The sequence below is a fragment of the Brassica napus genome, chromosome C9, assembly GCF_020379485.1.
Source record: "Brassica napus cultivar Da-Ae chromosome C9, Da-Ae, whole genome shotgun sequence".
In the NCBI taxonomy this organism is placed as follows: domain Eukaryota; kingdom Viridiplantae; phylum Streptophyta; class Magnoliopsida; order Brassicales; family Brassicaceae; genus Brassica; species Brassica napus.
Window position 1 is genome coordinate 1,475,594 of NC_063452.1, and position 22,330 is coordinate 1,497,923.

At 36.4% G+C, this 22,330-nt stretch overlaps 6 protein-coding genes, 6 non-coding genes and 1 pseudogene across 12 annotated transcripts; 6 read left to right on the plus strand and 7 right to left on the minus strand.

The window, feature by feature from the left end:
- Positions 1-1,007: 1,007 nt before the first annotated feature.
- Positions 1,008-1,117, minus strand: LOC125593751. Its single transcript, XR_007329644.1, has one exon. It is a non-coding gene; the product is annotated as a small nucleolar RNA snoR97 (small nucleolar RNA).
- A 73-nt stretch (positions 1,118-1,190) lies between these two features.
- Positions 1,191-1,303, minus strand: LOC125593726. The gene has a single exon (XR_007329622.1). It is a non-coding gene; the product is annotated as a small nucleolar RNA Z278 (small nucleolar RNA).
- A 35-nt stretch (positions 1,304-1,338) lies between these two features.
- LOC125593716 lies at positions 1,339-1,430 on the minus strand. The gene has a single exon (XR_007329614.1). It is a non-coding gene; the product is annotated as a small nucleolar RNA Z223 (small nucleolar RNA).
- A 35-nt stretch (positions 1,431-1,465) lies between these two features.
- Positions 1,466-1,553, minus strand: LOC125593762. Its single transcript, XR_007329653.1, has one exon. It is a non-coding gene; the product is annotated as a small nucleolar RNA U36a (small nucleolar RNA).
- A 45-nt stretch (positions 1,554-1,598) lies between these two features.
- On the minus strand, positions 1,599-1,740 carry LOC125593767. The gene has a single exon (XR_007329658.1). It is a non-coding gene; the product is annotated as a small nucleolar RNA snoR134 (small nucleolar RNA).
- Positions 1,741-2,673: 933 nt separating this feature from the next.
- On the minus strand, positions 2,674-3,249 carry LOC106398393. Its single transcript, XM_013838958.1, has one exon. The coding sequence runs from the start codon at positions 3,247-3,249 to the stop codon at positions 2,674-2,676; it is 576 nt and encodes a 191-aa protein (XP_013694412.1).
- Positions 3,250-3,790: 541 nt separating this feature from the next.
- On the plus strand, positions 3,791-4,889 carry LOC125593367. The gene is made up of 4 exons (XM_048769876.1): positions 3,791-4,192; positions 4,275-4,584; positions 4,638-4,778; positions 4,878-4,889. Exons 1-4 carry the CDS (start codon positions 4,086-4,088, stop codon positions 4,887-4,889), a joined length of 570 nt encoding a protein of 189 aa, XP_048625833.1. The 5' UTR covers positions 3,791-4,085.
- On the plus strand, positions 4,766-6,073 carry LOC125593247. Its single transcript, XM_048769587.1, has 2 exons — positions 4,766-5,686; positions 5,767-6,073. Exons 1-2 carry the CDS (start codon positions 4,945-4,947, stop codon positions 5,916-5,918), a joined length of 894 nt encoding a protein of 297 aa, XP_048625544.1. The 5' UTR covers positions 4,766-4,944; the 3' UTR covers positions 5,919-6,073.
- LOC125593248 lies at positions 6,002-6,457 on the plus strand. The gene has a single exon (XM_048769588.1). The coding sequence runs from the start codon at positions 6,026-6,028 to the stop codon at positions 6,455-6,457; it is 432 nt and encodes a 143-aa protein (XP_048625545.1). The 5' UTR covers positions 6,002-6,025.
- A 1,470-nt stretch (positions 6,458-7,927) lies between these two features.
- Positions 7,928-10,021, plus strand: LOC106398390 (annotated as a pseudogene).
- A 5,610-nt stretch (positions 10,022-15,631) lies between these two features.
- Positions 15,632-17,430, plus strand: LOC111211887 (protein TIC 20-IV, chloroplastic-like). The gene is made up of 3 exons (XM_048769589.1): positions 15,632-15,847; positions 16,136-16,278; positions 16,568-17,430. The coding sequence occupies exons 1-3, from the start codon at positions 15,786-15,788 to the stop codon at positions 17,206-17,208; spliced, it is 846 nt and encodes a 281-aa protein (XP_048625546.1). The 5' UTR covers positions 15,632-15,785; the 3' UTR covers positions 17,209-17,430.
- A 1,939-nt stretch (positions 17,431-19,369) lies between these two features.
- On the plus strand, positions 19,370-22,157 carry LOC106400315 (syntaxin-123). Its single transcript, XM_013840689.3, has 2 exons — positions 19,370-20,002; positions 20,599-22,157. Exons 1-2 carry the CDS (start codon positions 19,515-19,517, stop codon positions 21,026-21,028), a joined length of 918 nt encoding a protein of 305 aa, XP_013696143.2. The 5' UTR covers positions 19,370-19,514; the 3' UTR covers positions 21,029-22,157.
- LOC125593766 lies at positions 22,025-22,127 on the minus strand. The gene has a single exon (XR_007329657.1). It is a non-coding gene; the product is annotated as a U6 spliceosomal RNA (small nuclear RNA).
- Positions 22,158-22,330: the final 173 nt, after the last annotated feature.

Below are 22,330 nucleotides of genomic sequence, written 5' to 3' on the forward strand. Positions count from 1 at the left end.
ATTAAATTAATTGATAAAAAATTGAAACGATTTCTATGCATAATGAGAAAAAGTTTAACATACATTAGTACAATTTCAAAATATGGTTAATTTTTTTAAAACAACACTAAAGTATATGATTTGGGGTGTCAAAATGAGCTAACTCGCTCAACTCAGCTCAATTCATAGTGAGCTCGGCTCTTTCATGAACTAGCTCAGCTCACCTCATTTATTATATGTAAACTCGAACTCAGATCATTTAGAACATGAGTTAAATGAGCTAACTCGTGATATAAATAAAAATAATAATTATAAAATAAAATAATGATAGAATAACGTCTATAATATTGTTCAAAATTTAAATATTAAAAAATCTAAAACATAAATATTAAATACTAAATAGAAACAAACACATTACAAAATAAAAAATACAACACCTAATATAAATTAAATTAAAACAAAACTAATGATCCAAATCCCTATTTTTCGTGAGAGTTTTGAGCCAATTCATCTTCAATGTCTTATATGTATGTTTTACATTTTAATTTTAGAAGATAAATATGATTAATATAAATATTATTTTTTAAGAAGATTTGGTTTGACATTTTAATTTTAGAAGATAAATATGATAAATATAGAAATTATCTCTTTTTTACATAAAAAATAGAAATTATCCAAATATAATATAACCAAACTTTTTAACCCAAAAAAAGAGCAGAATCCAAACAAATCTGTGAGAAATACCAATAACATGAGAGTCGCAATCTGTGTACATCGGGTCATAATGTTTATTGTAATTCAATATGGTTCTACAAACAAACAAGAACCATTATAAAACAAAGATCCCAATTCAATCCACACAATATACATCATTCTTTAGTTCATCAAGCAAAGCTAGAAATTTATTCGACACAGTTAAATTTATATAGATTTTTCGAATAATGGGTCAACGTTGGGTCCGGGGAAACATCAACCAAGTAACTGGTTCGCTAATAAAACGACGATCAAGAACTCAAGGAGGCTGATAAAAATTAGGAGTTCTAGTTTAACCAGAATCTCAAGGCCTAAGCCAGAGACAAAGCTGATGTAAACACAATCCAATTTCTGAGTTATTCAGACTACAAGCACATTGGTTACTGGCTTACTGCTAGTGTATAATTAAACTCTGAAAATAAATCAAATAATCAATTGAAACAGAATAAAAAAACAAAGCCTCAGTTAGTCCACTAGCTTCATAGAAATTGCAGTTTCTGCCAAGGGGTTCTCCCTGAAAAACAGGGTCTCAGCTCCACTGCACCTCACAATATTGGATTTCCTCATCGGCATCAAAACAAACTTTTTCAATAATTTTTTTTTTTAAAGGGGCTCAGAGTTTATACAGCTTCTTCTATCAAGAATTTTCTGAAGCAGAACTGGCGTAAAGCTGTTAATTTTAATCATCACTGCCCAAATACAAAGCACTAAATCAAATCAAATTGCAAAGAGGTGGCTCATATTAAGAAATTCAACCATTGTTTTCCGATTACTTCATGGAATAAATCTCAGAAGCGCGGATAATTTTGTAATCATAGCCAAACACACCTTTGATCATCATCAAAACTAATAAAACAATTAAAACGAAATCTAGACATTGCTTTGACACAGTTAAGCCAGAAGAAATTTGAGACAGAACTGCAACACGAATGGCACCAATCTAGCAGGAGCTTTGGGGCTTAATTCCTCATGAATTTATAATCAGACTAGCCCGGGAGGCTCCTGCAAGAACTTAATAATTTAACACTAAGTTTTAAAGAACCCTACGCTACAAAGAAAGAATCAATCGTGAAGGTTTGGTGGTGGTGATTGCTATTGAATTCATACGATTGTTATATATACATAGAGGAGCATGCGTTCGATTAAAAACCCTAGTCTAAATTGACGAATCTACCCCGCTATTTAAACTTCCATTTTCGTCAATGTTGGTTTATATCATCGAGTTGGTGGGCCTTGTTCAAAGCCCGATAAGTTCGTTATTATTTTCGCTCTTCTTGAAACATGTCGGTTGATGGTTTAATGTAAACCGAATGTTCCTATTCGTTACCGGTTTGATAGGAAACCGGAAATTTTTACGGTAAATGAGCTTTAGACGAAGGCCCGATAAAAATTTATGGCCTTAAAACTTGTATATATATATATAGAGAAAAACCGCCTCTCTTCACTGTAACTTCTTCTCTCAACGATTATTCTGGAAACTTCTTTGGAAAGCACTTTCTCCTGCAAAGCAGTTATGACGACGATCACCAACCGAGTCTCTCTCAAGTTCCTCGCTCCAATGTTCGTTTCTCCTCCTCCTCTCATCGTCTCCACTTTTCTAGTTGTTTCCATCTTGGTTTTAAAAGGCGACCGCTCCGTTCGCCATGGCGAGTAGCGACGTGAGGCGACCTCCAAAACAACTCAAGACCCCAATGCTAAGCGAGGTACGAGAGTTGACCGCCTTTCCTCGCTATACCTGTATACACTGAGTCGATCGTGTTGATAATCAAACCGTTAACAAAATTTTTTTTTTTTTTTTTTTTTTTTTTTTTTTTGAAAGAATTTTAAATTTATTCAAAAAAAACCTTATTACAGAGGTGACTGCTATTCTTTTTCTGTATACTGAAAAAAGAAACAAAACTTTTTACTTTCTAATTTATGTAACAATAGAAAAAAAGAAAATCAAGTTCTCTCCATCCACTTTTCCATTGCCTTCTCGTACTTCCTTCTATTCCTCTGTCTAAGTGAAGTTATTCTGTTCCTCACCAACTTATCTATCCTTGTAATCAGACATGTAGCTGGTTGAGAAAAATCCCCCACTCTTCTAGCATTCCTCTCATTCCAAAGAGCATAGACTGCTGCTTGAAAACTGTATCGCAAGAGAAAGGTTGCAATTCTCTCCCTCAATCCATTTACCACAGTTTGAGTCACCTGAGCCCAGCTATAGCCAGTACCACTACTCACCAAATTTCCAATGACTCCTTTCCACACTTCCTCTGAAAAAGGACATTCAAATAGCAAATGATCTCTAGTTTCAGGTTCTATCCTACAAAGCCAGCAAGTAGTTATGGCTTGAGGATTCCAACGTAACACTCTGTCTCCTGTTGCAAGCCTATTATGCATTGCCACCCATGTTATGAAAGCAAATTTGGGAGTGGCCTCAGAAATCCAAATCCCTTTGCTCCACTCTACCTTCGGCTTTGATGTTCTAATGATATTCCAGGTGTGAGAAGTGAGAAAACCCGGCTTGAACTCCATTTTCCCTCTTCCACAAACACTCATCCTCCAAGTAATTAAGACCACGATATACTCTAAATATCCTCTAAATATACTCTAAATATACGCTAAATATACTCTAACCGAATGCCTTAATCCATCTAAAAAGTAAAAACCCTAAGTGAATGTACTATATAATAGTAATACGTCCCCCTTACTTTTTCACAAGTTCTCTTGCTTTCTCTAAGCTACTGACGGCATAAGCTCTTCTTCACTTTATCGGTTTGTTTTGTTAGTTAAAGTTTTAGTGTTTAACACATCATGTTGATCACGTATAAGGCTCATAGTGTCATATCTTCTTTATCACATACCATTCATCTCTTCTCTATTCACGCAAACCTCTTATGTATCACGCATCATTCATTTTGTTTGTTAGAATTTATTTACTTAGCTTGTGTTAAGAACCTTATACGTTTATGTACCTAGTTTGTATTATATACGTAGCTTAACATTCTTTTTAAATTATGTTTGCTAAAGTTTATGTACTTAGCTTATATTTTTTGCTTTTTCTTTGAAGGTTCATCATATCTGAGATTGGATGATCATCCCAAGGAGGCGCAACACAAGGTGGAGCATCACAACAAGGGGCATATGAAGTTGATCCAGGACGTAAGTATGGAACCTGTCTGCCTAAAAACAGGAACAAGTGGACGTGCATCTTCTGCAGGAAAGAAACAAATGGAGGTGTTTCACGTCTGAAACACCACTTAATTGGAGACAGCACAAGCGTGATCAGGTGTCCAACTTGTCCCGAGCATGTGAGAATTGAATTGCGAGACTATGCAATCAAAAAAGCTGAGGAAAGAGCAGCTCAGACCATGCGGTATGAACCTGTCCTGAATGATATCGATGGTGAGGATGTTGAAGGTGAGCCTAAACAGAAAGCTAACTCTAACAAGAGGAAGAAGAGAGGTCCACTGGACAGGTATATAGTTTTTTTTCTCGTCTTCTTGGTTTGATAGATCATTGGACAAACAAATAACTATATATTCTCTGTTCTTTGACAGGTTTGTCACTTCAACTCCTCCTGACATTTTGAAAGGAAGGAAGGACATGAAGCGTGTGTTTGGAGCTTGTGACAAAGAGCTAAGGGAGAAGGTGTGCGCTGGAATAGCTAGGTGGTTCTATGATGCGGGTATTCCGTTCAATGCTGTCACCTATGACTCTTTCAAAGAGATAACAGAGTTCATTGGACAGTATGGAATGGGTTTAAAACCACCTAGTATGCATGAGCTCAGAGTGCCTCTCCTTCAGAGGGAAGTCGCAAACATTCATACCATGCTGCTAAAGGGTGCTCTATCATGTCAGATGGATGGCGTGACTCAGTGGTCCAAAAGGACATAGTTAACTTTCTAGTTAACTTTCCCAAGGGCTCTGTTTTCATGAAGTCTAAGGAGGTCTCAGAAGTGGTGAAAGATGCAACAATGTTGTTCAAGCTGCTTGATGAGATGGTTGAAGAAGTTGGTGAGAAGAATGTGGTTCAAGTGATCACAGACAATGCTACTAATTATGTAAAAGCAGGTACTGTCTATCTAATCTATTTTTTTTTCTAGATTACATCTAAACCGAGATAGATCATTTATCTAATGAAAAACAATTTGAAATTTCAGGGAAGTTGCTAGAGGCTAAACGACCAAACCTTATTGGACTCCTTGTGCAGCACACTGTCTTGATCTTATGCTAGAAGACATTGGGAAGTTGGAGCCGGTTAAGAATGCGTTGAAGAAGTGTATTTTCATGAATGGATACATCTACTGTCGTGTGCCTCTGGTGAATATGATGAGGAGATTCACCAATCAACACAATCTTCATCGGCCAGCTGTAACGAGGTTTGCCACTTCGTTTATCACCATGTCTCAGTTCCACATCCAGCAATCAAACCTGAAGAAGATGGTCACATCTGACGATTGGAACAAGAGCAAATGGCCAAGGGAAGCAGGGGCAAAGAAACTGAAGCAATACATTCTACAAGAAAGCTTCTGGAGGAATGCTAGCTACGCCCTCAAGCTCACTGGTCCACTGGTGAAGGTGCTTAGGATGGTGGATGGTGATAAGAAGCCGACTATGGGATACATATATGCGGCTATGGACAGAGCTAAAGAAGCTATTGCAAGGAGTTTCAAGATGAAGCAAGAGAAATATGAGAATGTATTTGAGATCATTGACAGAAGGTGGAATTGTCAGCTTCACCAGCCTCTTCACGCAGCTGGATACTTCCTAAATCCAGCTATCCATTACGCCAATCCTGAGGACGTTTGTTGTGAGGAAGTTGAGACCGGTTTGTACAACTGTATCAACAGGCTTGTCCCGGACAGTGAGATTCAAGACAAGGTGATGCTGGAGCTTGATATGTTTAAGAACGCTGCTGGTCTCTTTGGCCATAACATGGCAATAAGGCAAAGAGAGATGAAAGCACGAGGTAAAAGACTCACCCATACGATTTACTTTGTTTTGACAACTTTACTTCTAAACTAATCTCATCAAGTATTTTTTTTGTAGCTGATTGGTGGTCTACTTATGGATCATCAGCTCCTAATCTAAGAGACTTTGCTGTGAAAGTACTTAGCTTAACTTGCAGTGCATCTGGATGTGAAAGAAATTGGGGTGTTTTTGAGCTTGTAAGTCTTTTCTATATTCTTCCTATTTCATAGTCAGATTTGATCTTAAGCTCAGTAGCTCACTAATGGTTTGTTGATTAAATTTATTATAGCTTCACACAAAGAGGAGAAACCGTTTAGCTCAACATCGTTTGAATGACATGGTATTTGTCAAGTACAACAGAGCTTTGCAGCGTCGCATGAAGAGAAGTGAGGCCACGGATCCTATTATCCTAGAGGAGATTGATGAAAGCAATGAATGGTTGATGGGAAGAATGGATGGGAACTCTGACAGTGATGAACTAGATGATCATGTCTTCGAGAATGAAGATCTGACATGGAGTGAAGCCACTGGAGCTGAGGAACCAACCTACTCTACTAGAGGAACAAACGCTTCAGCTGCTGAGAAGGGAAAAGGGATAGCATCTTCTTCAACTCAAACAAGAGAGAAACGATATGGTCCAGGTCCCTCTGTTCTATCTCTTGTTGATATTGATGAGGATGAACCGGAAATTGATTTGGAACTACAAGCAGGTGGTTTCGGTCAAGATGAGGAATGGGAGTTTCCAGATGACTCTGAAACTGAGTTTTAGAGTGTTGATGTTATGTGTTCTGCTTTGAATTGTTTTTCTTTACTTTGGATTATGTTTTGGTTTTGGTTTTATGCTTTTCATTTGGTGTTTTTAAGTTTAAGTTATCAAATAAAACTGGTTTTTGGTTTTCTATTTACTATGTCTTTTTTCAAAGGTTCATATAATTGATGGTATTAGGAATAGAAGGTACCTTTTGAGCGGCTGATACGCGATGCGATCGCCATGAAACGCCATGGCGAGTGGCGAGTGTCGAGCCTCCTTTCGCCACACGACATTTAAAACCAAGGTTTCCATTGCGTTTTTTCGATTTCGCTGCGTTTGGATGTTATCTTTCCGTTTGATTGATGAGTTAGGGTTTGAAGCAGGAATCCGAAGAGTTCGAATCTCAGGAAACCAGCAAGCGTGTGTTTCTCTAACTTTGGGAGCTCGATTGCTTCACATTTAGGTATAATGCTCTCGATCGAAGCTTGATTTCTTGTTAAATAATGACTGTAAACTAATCCGTGAGGATCTGCAGCGCTAGCGACGTCATCATCATCGTTCAACAAGCACCTCTTTGCTCATGGCTTGACAAGATCTGCTGGAAGAAACCTGGGGCGCATAAGAGCATATGCTAGAGACGAGGAGGACGAGAAGAGACCTACCGCGACTTGGCACTACCAGTTGTTCAGTGTATTGAAACGATTGATTGATTGGAGCTTTAGGCTTTGTTTCTTTGTGGTTTTCATTTGGTTCGCTAGTCTTTGGTTGATGATGATAATGATGATACTTAGTAAATAAGCGTTGTTAATATCAGACTTGGGAGGAAATATCAGTTTGTAAGTGACCTACCAAGTTGTGAGAGAGAGAGATAGAGGGGGGAGAGAGTCTTGTTAACAAAACCTTGTTGTGAAGAAAGATTCTTGTTTTGGAATATAAGTAAATTCTAACTCTTTCTAAATTTTTCAGAGTAACTCTTTTATTTGTTTGAAGCAGTATGTAACATCAGAGTAAACTGTTTAACTGTGATACTACCCTCCCGTGGAACAATATCAAAGGTGGGAGGTGAAAAGATAACCACTACGCCTATTTCGTTGTGAAGATAGCAGAACATGCCAAACCCAGAAGATCATATGAAAACAGTCTTGAACAAAAAATCAAGTATGCATCTTCATCAATGACCAATTCTCTTATCTTTTCTTTATTTCATCCTCCTCCTCTACTTTTTTTTTTGTGCACAACTTTTTCCAAAACCTCAGAATCTTAACTGAATGAGAATTGTTGCATTTACCAGCCCCAAGTGGACTTTTACACAAGATAGCAAGCGGTTTGGAAATTGGCAACTTTGTCCAGTTTTGTTTACCGGGAACTGGTCACCTCTTACAAAGAAAGATTTTGGTGGAACAATTCTTTCCTTTGAGAAGGAGGATGTGGAGAAAGATCTCTCTCGGTCTTGACTGGAGGAAGTTTGAGTAAACTTAACCATAATGGTTAAGGCTACCGGGCTGATAGGTCCTCCTCCTCTACTATTAAACGAGTTTTCGATAAGACAATGTGTCATTTTATTATTCTTTATTTTCGTTTGGTCGTGGAAGGTCAGTCCCATTTTGGAATGTATGAACTCATTTGTTTGACTGCTTTTATAGTATTTTTATATTTAATATGTTCCTTCAGTTTCAAAAAAAACAAGGTTATCATTAGTAAACTTTTACAAAATGAATGTCTTTTTTAGACTAAATCTGTATTTTACCGGAACCGTTATTTTGAATTTAATGTGAACCGGCCTAATTATGTGATATTGGTTGAGCTTCTATGGAAAGCCCAATAAGATTGAGGAGTAGAATTCAAGAAATCTCCTTAAAACCTACTTAGAATATTTCTTGCAGGTAAAGATATCTTATGATTTATTTTAGCATCGAAAACCTAAAAGAGGCTCCCAAGGTTTTCACCGGAAAAGAAATTATGCAGGGTTTGGTGGCGACGGCCACCACTGGCTCTCTTATTTTTCTCGCTCCCAGGTTTGGTTTTCTTCTCTCCCCCCCTCTTCGACATCATAATCAACTCATGTTTACCATTTTGTGCTCATGATTTTAGATATACCAGGAGGCATCATAGTCCAATCCTAAACAAGTATGTGAATCAAAGGGTATCTTTCCCCAGGTTCGGTTCATTACCAAAACTACAACTGTCAGCAAACTCAAGATCTCCTCGTGAGATTGCTTCTCTTTCAGGTATTATTTCGACTCACAACATGATTCTATAAACATAATAGTCTCTCTCCGTTTATTTTAGTTGTCCTTTTAGGTTTCTATGCACAAATTAAAAACATTTAATTTTACATATTTTTTAAAATAAATTATTATACTCATACACTAACCACATTTCACCTAATAAAAAAATAAAATAGCATATAAAATTAATAAATATGCATTGAATTTATAAAACAACACTAATTTTGAAACAAGAATCAATCTAAGGGAGTATTGTATAAAAACATAATGACAAATCGTGACAATAATTAGGATTGGAAAACACTAAACTTGTGTGTTTTCACCCTTCACTACAAAAAGGATCTTTTATAAATCACTACAGAAGCTTGTCCTGTCTTTTTTTTATGGTTCGAGACTTTCAAATTATTTACTGTTCTAGTGTGGTTTAACACACTGACTTGTGTGTTTACTTTGCATCAGCATCATCTAAACAGCTCCCTGGTCATGGTTTGCCGCCCTTTGATGACGGTTTTGGGAGACGTCGACGTCGACAGAGACCATTTGAGCCTGCGTTCAACGATAAACTGCCTAAAATCGCCGAGAGACCTGAATGGTGGTGGAGGACACTGGCTTGTATCCTTATCTGATATCCCTCCAAGTATCTGACGTCGGAATCTACGTCCGACCTTTTCTAGAAAAGTACGACGCCACTGGAAACATTATTAAATTCATCCCCGGGGCGATAACCAGATGGCCGAGGTGGTTCTCCATGTTGTACTGTTACTTGGGTTGCACGTTCTTGGTGAAGAACAAGGAAGTGCCTCATTTTTTTAGGTTTCACGTGATTATGGGTATGCTTCTCGAAACAGGTCTTCAGATCATATGGTGCACCAGCGATTTCTTCCCGTTGATTCATTCCAGAGGAAGGCTTGCGATGTATTACGAGACGGCGATGGCATTCGCATACATCTGTCTGCTTCTTGAATGCATACGGTGCGCTCTCGCTGGAGTTTATCCTCAGATTCCTTTCGTGACCGATGCTGCTTCCATTCACACTCGAGACACCACTAAGGTGAAAAGATGATACTCATCGTGTTGCATACTTGATATAGGATTATTTGTTTTAGGCTTCTTTGTTTTCATTTTGCTCGCTTCGATGATGATGGTACTTAGTAAATAAGTTTGAAGATATCAGTTTGTAATCGACCTACGATGGTGTGTGTGTGAGAGGGAGAGAGTCTTGTTAACAAAACCTTGATCTTGATGTGAAGGAAGGAAGATTCTTGTATTGGAATATAAGCACATTCTGACGATCTTCTAAATTTTTCCAGAGTCCTTAATGGCCATTGGCTGAAATGTTATTTGCTTCGTATCAGAATGGCCTTTTCTTCTCCACCCACCTCTCCATACAGTTTCCCAAGTCAATAATACTCTATTCCCTGTACCAAACAACTGCTTTTAAAGTTTTTTCAGTTTCACAAAAAAAAAACATCAAGATTACTTATTAGTGTTTTTTTTCAAAAGGAAGATCTTTCTATCTTTTAATATATTTACAGACTAAGGGTGCGATTGGTAGTTGCTGTAGGTGCTGTCCACAACCCTATTTATTTTTAAAACACCAAATTCAGAGCAATCAACCTACAGCTGTACAAGTGTTCTGCAGAGCCAAATATCCAAAGCAATTTTTTAGTGCTTTCCATAAAATTCTACAACAATAAAATCTAAAACCACAGCAAAAACTAATTTTTTTCTACAGCAAAAATTTTAAAGCCCTTACCAATCAGACCCTAAATTCGTTGTGTTATTACCATTACTAGTTCGTTTTCCGCGCTACGCGCGGATAATTTACTTTTAAAGTTAACAATTTTACAATTTTACAATTTTTTAACCCCTAACATATACTCTATTTGTTCCAAAAATATAGACTTTTTAATATTTTCACACATATTAAGAAAACACATCAAACTACCATAATAAATGTATTGTTTTATGTAATTTTCAATTTTCAAGTCAATTAATTTTTTTGAACTTTACAATTTTTTCATAGAAAACACAAGAAAATACATCTTTGTGAAACAAACTTTTTTTTTTCTAAAAAGTCTATCTTAATGGAACGGATGGAGTAGTATAAAATGAGGGGGGGGGGGTAGGGGGGGATGACATGGGCTGATTTTGGTTGTTTAAATGTTGCATTTTATTTTATTTTTGTTCTTCTAAATTGTTTTTTGTAAGTTTTTAAAATATTAAGACTAAGTTTAGAATACAAAAACTGTTTGAAAGACAGATCGAAAAAGTTGCTTTTAGTTGGGTTTTCTTGAAGATCATCCTATGAATTGTATAGGTTGTTTTTTTGTTTTTTCTCAAATTCATACATTAAACTTGAATTTTATCTTGCCTTAGATGCTTTTGATGATTTTTATTATGTTGTCAAAGTAAAACTGTGTCGCTAGCGATGAAATGAGCATTAGCTTCCCTGTAAATAAGAGATATTAATCATAATGTATTACATTTTGGGTTCTTGTTTTGACAGTTATATATTGAACATGTAATCTTTTCCACCACAATAATTTTATATTTTTGATTATTTATGCTTTTTAGCTATGTGAACATAGATGCTTAGTTGTTGTGAAAGCTTTACAATCGTTGGTGTATATTATAATTTTTATATAAGATGGAGGGTATGTTAGAAATGTAAAAATTATATTTCATATATACATGTTTTAACTAATTATAAAATTATGGAAAGTATATATATAATCTTTCATCAATTACTTTTTACCAATTAGGAATTTATAAATTATACAATTTGTTTTAAAAGAATAAGTTGTGGCAACAAATATAACGACTTTACATTTTATATAAAGCATTATCATAATATACTAATTTTCATAAAATTCATACTTAATATAACTATAATATTATTTATAATTTTTTATAAATTCAATATTAAGATTTATAAAGTCATTTATAAGAATTTTATAAGATTTACAAATTGTTATAAGAGTCTATATATCATTTATTAAAAGTATACAAAATCATTTATAAGAATTTTAAAATTATTTATAAAAATTTAACAAATCATTTATAACAGTGTCTGAATAGACTTATAATCAAATAAATATACGTTTTATAAGAAGTTATAAATCATACAAACACGTAATCTCTTCGTTTCATTTTAATTGTGGAGGTTTATGTACACAGAATAAGAAAATATTTAATTTTGCATATTTTAAAAATAAAAAACACCATTATTTATACACCTAACCATATTTAAACCAATATAAAAATAATCTGGAGAATATTATTAATAAATTTTGCTTTAAATTCTAAAGCAACACTTATTTTGAAACGAAAACTTTACTCTACAACAAAAATTAAACTGAAACGGAGGAAGTATTATTACACATGACTTGATATTTTATGTAAAATTTATTAAAGGTTTCAAATAAAATAATTTTAGATTTATAAACACTTACGCTCATAGAAAAAGGAACAAAGTTAACATGCAATGTTTAATAGAATGTTAAAAGCTACTAAATAAAAAAAAAAAGAATATTTCTACTTTTATGTTCGGACAAAATATCATAAAGAAGTAAAATATGAAAGATGCGGAGAAAACTTCAAAGTTTTACTGCAAATGGTGGTTCAGTTTTGATAAACCTGACCTGGTATTCTTTTACGTTACAAACCGTGTATTATTTTACCCAACCTCACATGCAGTAAAAACTAAAATGAATAAGTCTTCGGTAACTTGTTCATATTCAAAGATTTATTTCTTATTAATTCACAACACAAAAAAAAAATAAAAAAAAATACATATTATATATTCTTCAGGTCATCAGGAGACATAATTTACATAGGATATAAAATGTTTCAGATCAAGAAACAAAAACTTTGGTAGTGGCTTTTGCTCATAGATTAAACTGTGTCTCATTCCTTCGAAGAGAACATCGCTTCCTTTTTTTTGAACAACGGCTAAATTATATAGGATAAAGGGTTCAGTACAAGATAGAACAATCACATAACAGAGCATTCTTCGCCAACGAATCAGCTCGAGAGTTACATAATCTTGAAACATGCGAAAAGAAGATGAAAGCAAAAGGTGCAGATAGGAACTCGATGTCCTTGAGAACTCCATAGAGCTCCATAGGAAATATATATATATATATATATGTTTTCTTTTACATTCGTAGAGTGAGAAGAATACTGAACCAATTTTACGGGTAGTTCAATCACAATAATTAGGAGACGTATGCCACTTTACTCCCCTTGTTTATGATTTTTCAGAAGGAAGTAATCGCTGATTGGCTTCTTAGATATCTTCTTTAGTAAGTCCCATTGGTTTATTTTTAGATACACAACCTCTTTGTCTGCTGCATTTATGAGATGCTGCTCTGATCTTTCTTCATCATCTACACTGAATATGGCTCATGAAAAACGTACTTAATTAGGACTTAGGAGCCTACCAAAGAATTAAAGGCGTCTGAGAAGAGCTGGCAATGATGAAACTGTAAAAGTGAGTAGGACAATGAAGCATAACCTGTTTGCAAACTAAGTAGTGAAGCTCATATGGGGAAATACCACCTTGCCTCGGCTTAGTGAATACATCATTGCATGACCTCATGAGGTGTAGAAGGTTGCAGTCTCTACTAACTCTGAAAATAGGAAAACAAATTTCTAAATGATAAAGCAATCTTCCAAGTGTATGAAAACTTAAATTGATTAAATCTTTTTATTTTTGTGACACGGATGTCAAGTGTAGTTAGCTAGCCTATGATGGGTTTTGGCAACGCCTATCATGTTAAGAAAGTGGCTGAAGGCACGAGCCAGTGTCAGTGCTTCCTATAGCAACATGTTTGATATTTCAAAAGTGTAATTGCGTCTCCAAAAGCTCCGTCGTGTCTTCAATACCAGCCAGACAAATATTTAACGCACTCTGAAAGGTAACGCCAAACAAAAAATAGTATCATCACAAGGATTTTTACTCTTTATATTATATATATGCAGTGAAAACACTTGGTTGTAAGATTCCACAATCCAGTCTCCAGCTATGAAATAGTAATACACAAACGCATAATTCCATACTCTACAGCTAAAACAAATCCATCCAAAAATCTATCAAACAAACAGTTTTCTTCTAGCCTTCTTATTCCTAAACAATTATTGCTAGTATAAAACAATCACAAACATGCTATACTTTAGGGTGATCATGTATTTTCCTACAAACGCAAGCAATTAGAGAAAGACTACTATATGTTTTCATTTCCTTTTAGAACATACTGATCACAGACTAAAGATTTCATTTTCCCCATTATTAATTCTACCGAAGGATTAGAGGAGAAAGTTACGGCTTTTCGAACAAAAGACAACATAAAATCACATAGAACATCAAGTAGGCCTGCAATTTAGCAAAAAATATTGTAAGGACTGTTGTGAGATAAGCTTAACTTCTTTGTTGGATCGTGGCCTTTCTGTTGAATTTTTTTAATTAAAATAATTTTATCACTATAAATTATATGCAAATCAAAGAACATTAATACTATATGTGCTTTTGAATTACTCCATCTCAGTCTTAAAAATCTTAAACATGAGATATCATGTGGACACATTGATACCAAACATTGGTTGTCTTAACAAAAACTACACATCATAGATGAGACAATGTGCTTACCTCTTTGGTTAATTGAGATGGAGAATAGCACCATCTGAAGGATATACAATATTACATTGGTGAGGCTACAATCGTAAGCTAATTAATAGTACCAAAAACATTAAAATCTGTAGAATCCAATTTAAAATTCTGCTCCAAAAACAATACCTCAGAAGATTCTCATATTCTATTATTGCGGTTCACCCTGTGGAGCAATTTTTTTTGGTGATTCTCCTTGTTCTGTGAAAAACATCAAAAGAAACTAATCATCAGTATTTGCATATCTCAATAGATCATGATCATCATCATAATCACCTAGAACAAATTCCAAATATGATCCAATCCGGAGATGAAAACGCAAAATATTACCTTTGAGCAGACCATCTTCGAGAGAGATTTAATGTTCCAACCCAAAGATTAGGAATTTAAGCTGTGTAATGGAAGAGATCAGATCGTCAGAACGCAATCGGGAGATCTTTGCTAATTTTCAATAGAATCGATGAAACTCTTGAGTTCCCGATAAACAGGAGTATCAAAGGAATGCTTCCAAGCAGAGTCCTTCACTGGTAGAGACACCACCCAATAGCTCGAAGTCACTAATTTTCTATCTCTTTGGTGGAGACCATCTTCTTCTCCAATGTATAACTCCTTCAATCAAAAGAGACAACCGGCTACTGAGAGAGAGGGGATGTGGAAGAGTTAACTGTTTGCGTTTTAGATCTAGATTTCGAAACAGACAAAAAAAAGAATGAGGGTTGATCTTCGACTGTGGAGGATGTAGATTTTGGTAAATTGCTTAACCAACAAAGAATTTATATAGGTGTAAAACAAATTAGAAGTAGAAGGGTACATCTGACATAAATGAAGGAGTTAAGAACATGGATCAATCATTCAGAGTGGGTGTTGGTTATTGCAAAGTAGAAGAGAGCTGAGGAGAGTGGAAACGATCGTGATGGAGAAGAAGAGTCGGAGCCGAAGGAGAGAGGTAGGTTTGATATGGGCCATAACCAAAACTGAAGAGCCCATATAATTCGACTCAATTGCTAGTGTCGAGTGATGACATGACATAATAGATGCATATGATTGGCTCATTTTTAATGCCGACGTGGACCCTCTCTTTGTTGAGCTTATTCTCCTTTTATTATTGTTAGATTAGATTTGATTTTAATGTAAACCGGCCTAGTTAATGTTAAAATCATTTACATTTTACACTAAATCCTCTTTGGTTTAACGTAAACCAGCTTACCTATACGAACCGGTCTATGTGTAGTTGGGCTTTAATTGAAAGCCCAATAAGACTGCAGACTCACTCAAGTTCGAGAAAGATCCTTAAAACCGACTTAGAAAATACCTCGTCAAAGAAAAAAATCAGGTAGATTCATTCATATTTCTTGCACGTAAAGATACTCTATTTTGTGAATTTTCTTTTTTTGATTTTTATTTTTAACATCGAAAACCTAAAAGAGAGGTTTCCGCCGGTAAAGAAACTATGCAGGGTTTGGCGGCGACCACCACCACCAACCTTGGCTCTCGTACTTTCTTCGCTCCCAGGTTTAGTCTTCTCGCTCTCTGACATCGTAATCAACTCATGGTCTCATTCAATCATCTCGCTTCGTTTTCGTGTCGATAGATGTTGATTTAGGACTCTTCGTTCATCTCTCTTGAGATGATGGTTTACTGTTGAAATCTTAAAATCGTTCGATTTGAATTGGGATCTGAGTCTCACTTGCAGCCCAACGTTATGTCTCGTCGTCTTGTTTCTTTTATGTTTTCTCGGAGTCTCCGTTTGGTTTAGAGTCTTTCAGTTAGATTAATGATTGTGATTTTATATAAAACCAGGAAGCAGCAGCATAGTCCAATCCTAAACAAGTATGTGAATCAAAGAGTGTCTTTCCCCAAGCTCGATTCATTCCCAAAACTAAGATTGTCAGCAGACTCAGTTTCACAGAGATGTCCCCGTGTGATGATTTCTCCTCTTTCAGGTATTATTGTATAACAATATAATCACCTAGAAGACATTAACTTGTCACCCTTTATTACAAAAAAAAAGATCTTTTATAAATCATTATATAAGCTTGTGTCCTGTGTTTGCTCTATGGTTCTGATACTTTGAGATTAGTTACTGTTCTAGTGTGGTTTTAACTCATCCCAAATGTTGCCTGGACGACATTTGAATAACTTGTGTTTGTCCTGTCTCTGTTCCATGGCTCTGAGAGTTTGAGATTAATTACTGTACTAATGTGATTTAACAAATGTTTGTAAACTCTGCAGCAACTGCACCAGCATCATCTAACGATCTCTTTGCTCATGGCTTACCACCATTAACTACCGGTTTTACGAGACGTCAGAGACCTGTAGAGCCTGCGAGAGCGTTCAAAGACGACTTCTTCAAAATCAAACTCCCCAAAATCGCTGAGAGACCAGAGTGGTGGTGGAGGACGCTGGCTTGCATCCCTTACCTGATATCCCTCCAGATATCAGACGTCGGCTTCTACGTCCAGCCTTTTCTAGAAAAGTACGACGCCATCGGAGACATGATCTACTTCATCCCCGGAGCTATTAACAGATGGCCGAGCTGGTTCTTCATGCTCTACTGCTACTTGGGCTACATGTTCGTGGTCAAGAACAAGGACTTGCCTCACTACTTCAGGTTCCACATGATGATGGGTATGCTTCTCGAGACGGCGCTTCAGATCATTTGGTGCACCAGCAACTTCTTCCCGCTGATTCATTTCAAAGGACGGCTTGGGATGTATTACTGGATGGTGATTGGGTTTACGTACATCTGTCTGCTTCTTGAGTGTATTCGGTGCGCTCTCGCTGGGGTTTATGCTCAGATTCCTTTTGTGACCGATGCTGCTTCGATTCATACTCTCTTCAACTTGGGAGGCTTTTCGAGACCGCTCAGGTGAAAAGGTGGTTCTCTATGGTGTTTGCGTGCTTGATATAGGAACAAGTAAGAGAGAGAGGTTGTTGTGGTTGTGTCTTATCGAGGTCTAAGAGTCTTCTGTGGAGTCTTTTAGCTTAGTGTCAGTGTCTCGTGTGTAAAACTGAAAGAACTCTCTGCGAGAGTAGCTTAAATCAACTTTTTTAATGTCAAATAAATCGGCGTAGTGGCTCATGGTTTGAAAGCATGTCTAATTTTGTTTTAATCTTATAATTTGATAACTGAAAAACAAAGAAAATTTACAAGAAAAAACTAGACACGACAGAAAATTAGTAAGGAATATACAGAAACCTCTAATTTAATGATTTTCAGAGTAATAATCTTCCAGTTATCAAATTATAAGATTACAACCAAATTAGACATAATCTTTCACGTGTTTGGAAAGAAACGGATTTTCAGAAACCTCTACTTTCATTGATGTAGTCCTAAGCTGTCAAAGGATTACAAGCACCTTGGATCAAAGTGATGATCGATCCAACAAGTGGGGTGGTTCTTCTATTCTATCTAATCGACTATAAAACCGGCTGGATGGGAGTGATAATGATGATATCGGACAGAAAAGGGTGTTGACTGATTCCACAATCAACCACGAATAAGAATACTTGAATCCACAAGCAATCTAACTCGCTAATCAAAGAGCCTAGTGATTCCACACAAGACTAGATGACCAAAATCACACAAAGACACAAAGACTTTGGAGAAAAGAAACTAAGAAGTTTATTAATTCTTGGGTAGGAAATTTGTGCCTTACAATGTGATATCTAATGAGCTTATATAATGCTCAGAAAACTAGCCGTTAGGCTTTAAATGAGAAATTATGCAAGAATCTCGGCCAAAGGATGAGCTGCTTGGATCTGGACAACTTTGGGAAGATCCTAGGAGCCTTTGAGATCTTATGGTTGATAGAACAAATCGCCAAAGTGCTTGCAATCATAGAGAGAAAGAGCTGTTGGGATTTATTGTAAATCTGCTCCAAAAATGGCAAGTTGAGATGGTGAAGAATCTGGCTGATCCAGTGAGGTTTAGTGCATGGTATCAACTCTCCAACTGGTCTTAGATGTAATGAATGATCTCCTGGCTTCCACACGTGAGTTTGAGTTGCACACTCCTTAAGCAAAGAATTACTTTCCTTGAATAGAACCAGTTCGGATGCAGTGTAGGTAGCCTGACTTGTAAATAGTGTATCTCCTAAACCACTACTCCTTTCGGTGTGAAACCAATTCGCCGCGTGCTCTGGTTGAGTTGAGAATCTATAGGAAGTGGTTTCACGGCCAAAATCCTCATGGTCGCAAAGATATCCTTCTTTGGATGCACCTATGTCAGTGCTGGCTCCAATGTAGCTTGTATGGTTGATCTTATGAGCTGGTGGTCCAGCTACTGACTTAAGGTCCTCATCATTCATGATTTTCAGAGTAATAATCTTTCAAATGTTGATGATCTTTAAGAAAAAGCTGATTTTGTAGTGAGGGAATAGATGAAAAATACTAGAGGAAGTTGTAATATGGGTCTCTACTGAGCATGAAAACATTTTAAGCTGTTCTGACTTTGAAGAAAATGGTGTTTATATGGATTTTATATTAATTCAATTTTTGCAGTGTATGAAGTCTTTTCAGTAATTAACTAATTTTGTTATGAGACATATACTATTCTATGTGCAGAGAATACTAAGATGGAGAAATTAGCATGCATTACTCGAATTTTTTATAACAATGGTTAATATTGATTATGTATACCACAAATTGATTATCTAAACCCTTTTTAATGTGTTGACCCAGAAAACTCTAACTCAAAACTTTATTTGTCAACAAATCAAAATTTTCTTACTCTGTATTAAAGAAAACAGGCTTTGGTCTTCATGTTCTGAATCCTAATATTTAAGCTAGCCTACTAGATCAGACTTTGTACGAAATTCATAAATCATCAAGGTCCATTGACTCTCCATTGGCTTAATTACAATGGATTTATAGTTAAGTGGCCTTCATGTTTACACAGAAATAAGAAATGGTAATAACTAATGGAGACCACGTCCCCGCAACATGGTACCAACCAAATCATAATGTCTTAATTACATTCGATCTCCATCACAAAGTCTTCCTTGGTCTTTAAAACCCTTGACTGGTTCCTAAACACAGCTCATAAAATAACTCTGTTTAGTAACAACTCATTCGTTTTCAGACAGCTCTTAAAGGTCTCTCTCTAGCATCATGTAACCACTCCTTTCTCTCAAAAAATAAACTTGCACATTTCCTCTGATTTCTCCATTTTGACACCATGAACGATCTCATCTCAAGCTCGTTCAAGAGATACACAGACCTAAACCACCAAGTCCAGCTCGACGACATCGAGTCTCAAAACGCGTCTCTCGACTCAGGCAACCTCGATGAGTTCTTCGGATACGTCGAGAGTGTTAAAGAAGACATGAAAGCTGTCGACGAGATTCATAAGCGTCTACAAGATGCTAACGAAGAGTCCAAGACCGTACACGACTCCAAGGCCGTGAAGAAGCTCCGCGCTCGTATGGACACGAGTGTTACAGAGGTCTTGAAACGTGTCAAGATGATAAAGACCAAGCTCGTGGCGTTGGAGAAATCGAATGCTGCTCAGAGGAAAGTCCCTGGTTGTGGACCTGGCTCCTCTGCTGATCGGACGAGGACATCTGTCGTGAGTGGGTTAGGGAAGAAGCTTAAAGACATGATGGATGATTTTCAGAGACTACGAACCAAAATGGCTAGTGAATACAAAGAAACAGTCGAGAGACGGTACTTCTCCTCTTCTTCTTCTTCTTTTTGTGTTCATTTTAGGGCTTACTATGTCTCACACAAGATCAATCTTTCTTGTTTCACAAGGAAAGTTTATCTTGAAGGGTTTAGATTAGGCATGCTGGTTTGTGTAATTCGGTTCAACATAAATTTTACCGAAATAAAGTTCGGTTCGGTTCAGTTAGTTCGATTTTTGAAAATCTACCAATTTTTTTATTTCGGTTATATTTTTATTTAATTTTGTTAAAATTTTGGATAAATTTGGTTAATTCGGTTTTTGAAAATTTACCAATTTTTTTGGTTAGATTTTGGTTTAATTTTGTTAATATTTCAGATAAATTCGGTTAGTTCATTTATTTTTGTTAGTTCTTGAGATTTGGTTAGTTCGGTTTTGGTATTATGGTTACAAAATATATTTTTTATAGAGAACCAAAGTAACCGATGCCAAACCAAACCGGTCCTTCTTCTGTTACTTCATTTTAGGGTATACTATGATTCACCAAAGATCAACCTTCCTTGCTTCACAAGAAAAGTTTATATCATTATGAGGTTTAGATGGTAACGTTCTTATGTGTTTTGATATTGAATTTTTGAAGGTACTTCACTGTAACGGGCCAAAAAGCAGACGAAGAGACGATAGAGAAGCTGATATCAAGCGGAGAGAGCGAGCGTTTCCTCCAAAAGGCCATACAAGAGCAAGGTCGTGGACAGATCATGGACACGTTATCAGAGATTCAAGAAAGGCACGACGCGGTTAAAGACATAGAACGGAGTCTGCTGGAGCTGCACCAAATATTCCTCGACATGGCAGCTCTTGTTGAAGCTCAAGGGAGTATACTCAACGACATCGAGTCTAACGTTTCAAAGGCGAGCTCTTTCGTCATGAGAGGGTCTGAGCAGTTGCAGGGAGCTAAAGTGCTTCAGAGGAACTCGAGGAAGTGGACTTGTATTGCTATCATACTCGCTATTGTTCTTGTCATTGTGATTCTCTTCCCTATCCTCTACACAAGTTTGCTTAAACCTTGATTTTGAAATAAACATTTTGCTTTCTACCGTTATTGTTTTGTATTTTAGAAACATTTGGGATACAAAAATCTATTGAGTGTAACACAAGCAATGTACAATTTTTGAGTTTCATTACATCTCATGAACACTGCTTACTTCTGTATTCATCAGATAAAAGTATCTGAGCAAGCTCCTTTAACCTCTCAGCATCAGGGCCTGGTGGATCACTCTTTCACAGACATAGCAAGCTCCAAGCTTCGAGATCTTAATGCAGAACATAGTGGTTTCTGAAGATCTAAAATCGACCGGGAATGGGAACAAATCCATTTGACAATCAACATTTGAGCTGCAATCCGAATGGAATTGAAGGAAAAAAAGAACAAAAAAAATTTGGACCATTTCTCGATTTGTGCGTGTCACACAAGCAATGTACAATTTTTGAGTTTCATTACATCTCATGAACACTGCTTACTTCTGTATTCATCAGATAAAAGTATCTGAGCAAGCTCCTTTAACCTCTCAGCATCAGGGCCTGGTGGATCACTCTTTCACAGACATAGCAAGCTCCAAGCTTCGAGATCTTAATGCAGAACATAGTGGTTTCTGAAGATCTAAAATCGACCGGGAATGGGAACAAATCCATTTGACAATCAACATTTGAGCTGCAATCCGAATGGAATTGAAGGAAAAAAAAGAACAAAAAAAATTTGGACCATTTCTCGATTTGTGCGTGTCACACAAGCAATGTACAATTTTTGAGTTTCATTACATCTCATGAACACTGCTTACTTCTGTATTCATTAGATAAAAGTATCTGAGCAAGCTCCTTTAACCTCTCAGCATCAGGGCCTGGTGGATCACTCTTTCACAGACATAGCATGCTCCAAGCTTCGAGATCGTTATGCAGAACATAGTGGTTTCTGAAGATCTAAAATCGACCGGGAATGGGAACAAATCCATTTGACAATCAACATTTGAGCTGCAATCCGAATGGAATTGAAGGAAAAAAAGAACAAAAAAAATTTGGACCATTTCTCGATTTGTGCGTGTCATCCTTGCGCAGGGGCCATGCTAATCTTCTCTGTATCGTTCCAATTTTATCGGATGTCCCCGAAGGGACAATCACCTTCGTCACTCCATCGCTATATAAACACAGATTCTTCTTCTTACACAAGCGATGTGGGACTGTTTCACTTCATTTACAACATATTAATGGGCTCGTTTATTACACTAACAGGCCTCTCCGATTTCTCTCTGGCCCGTTAATATTATTCAAAAGGTGATTCCTTTAAAAATTCATGGTTTTGTAATCAGCTTTTAATT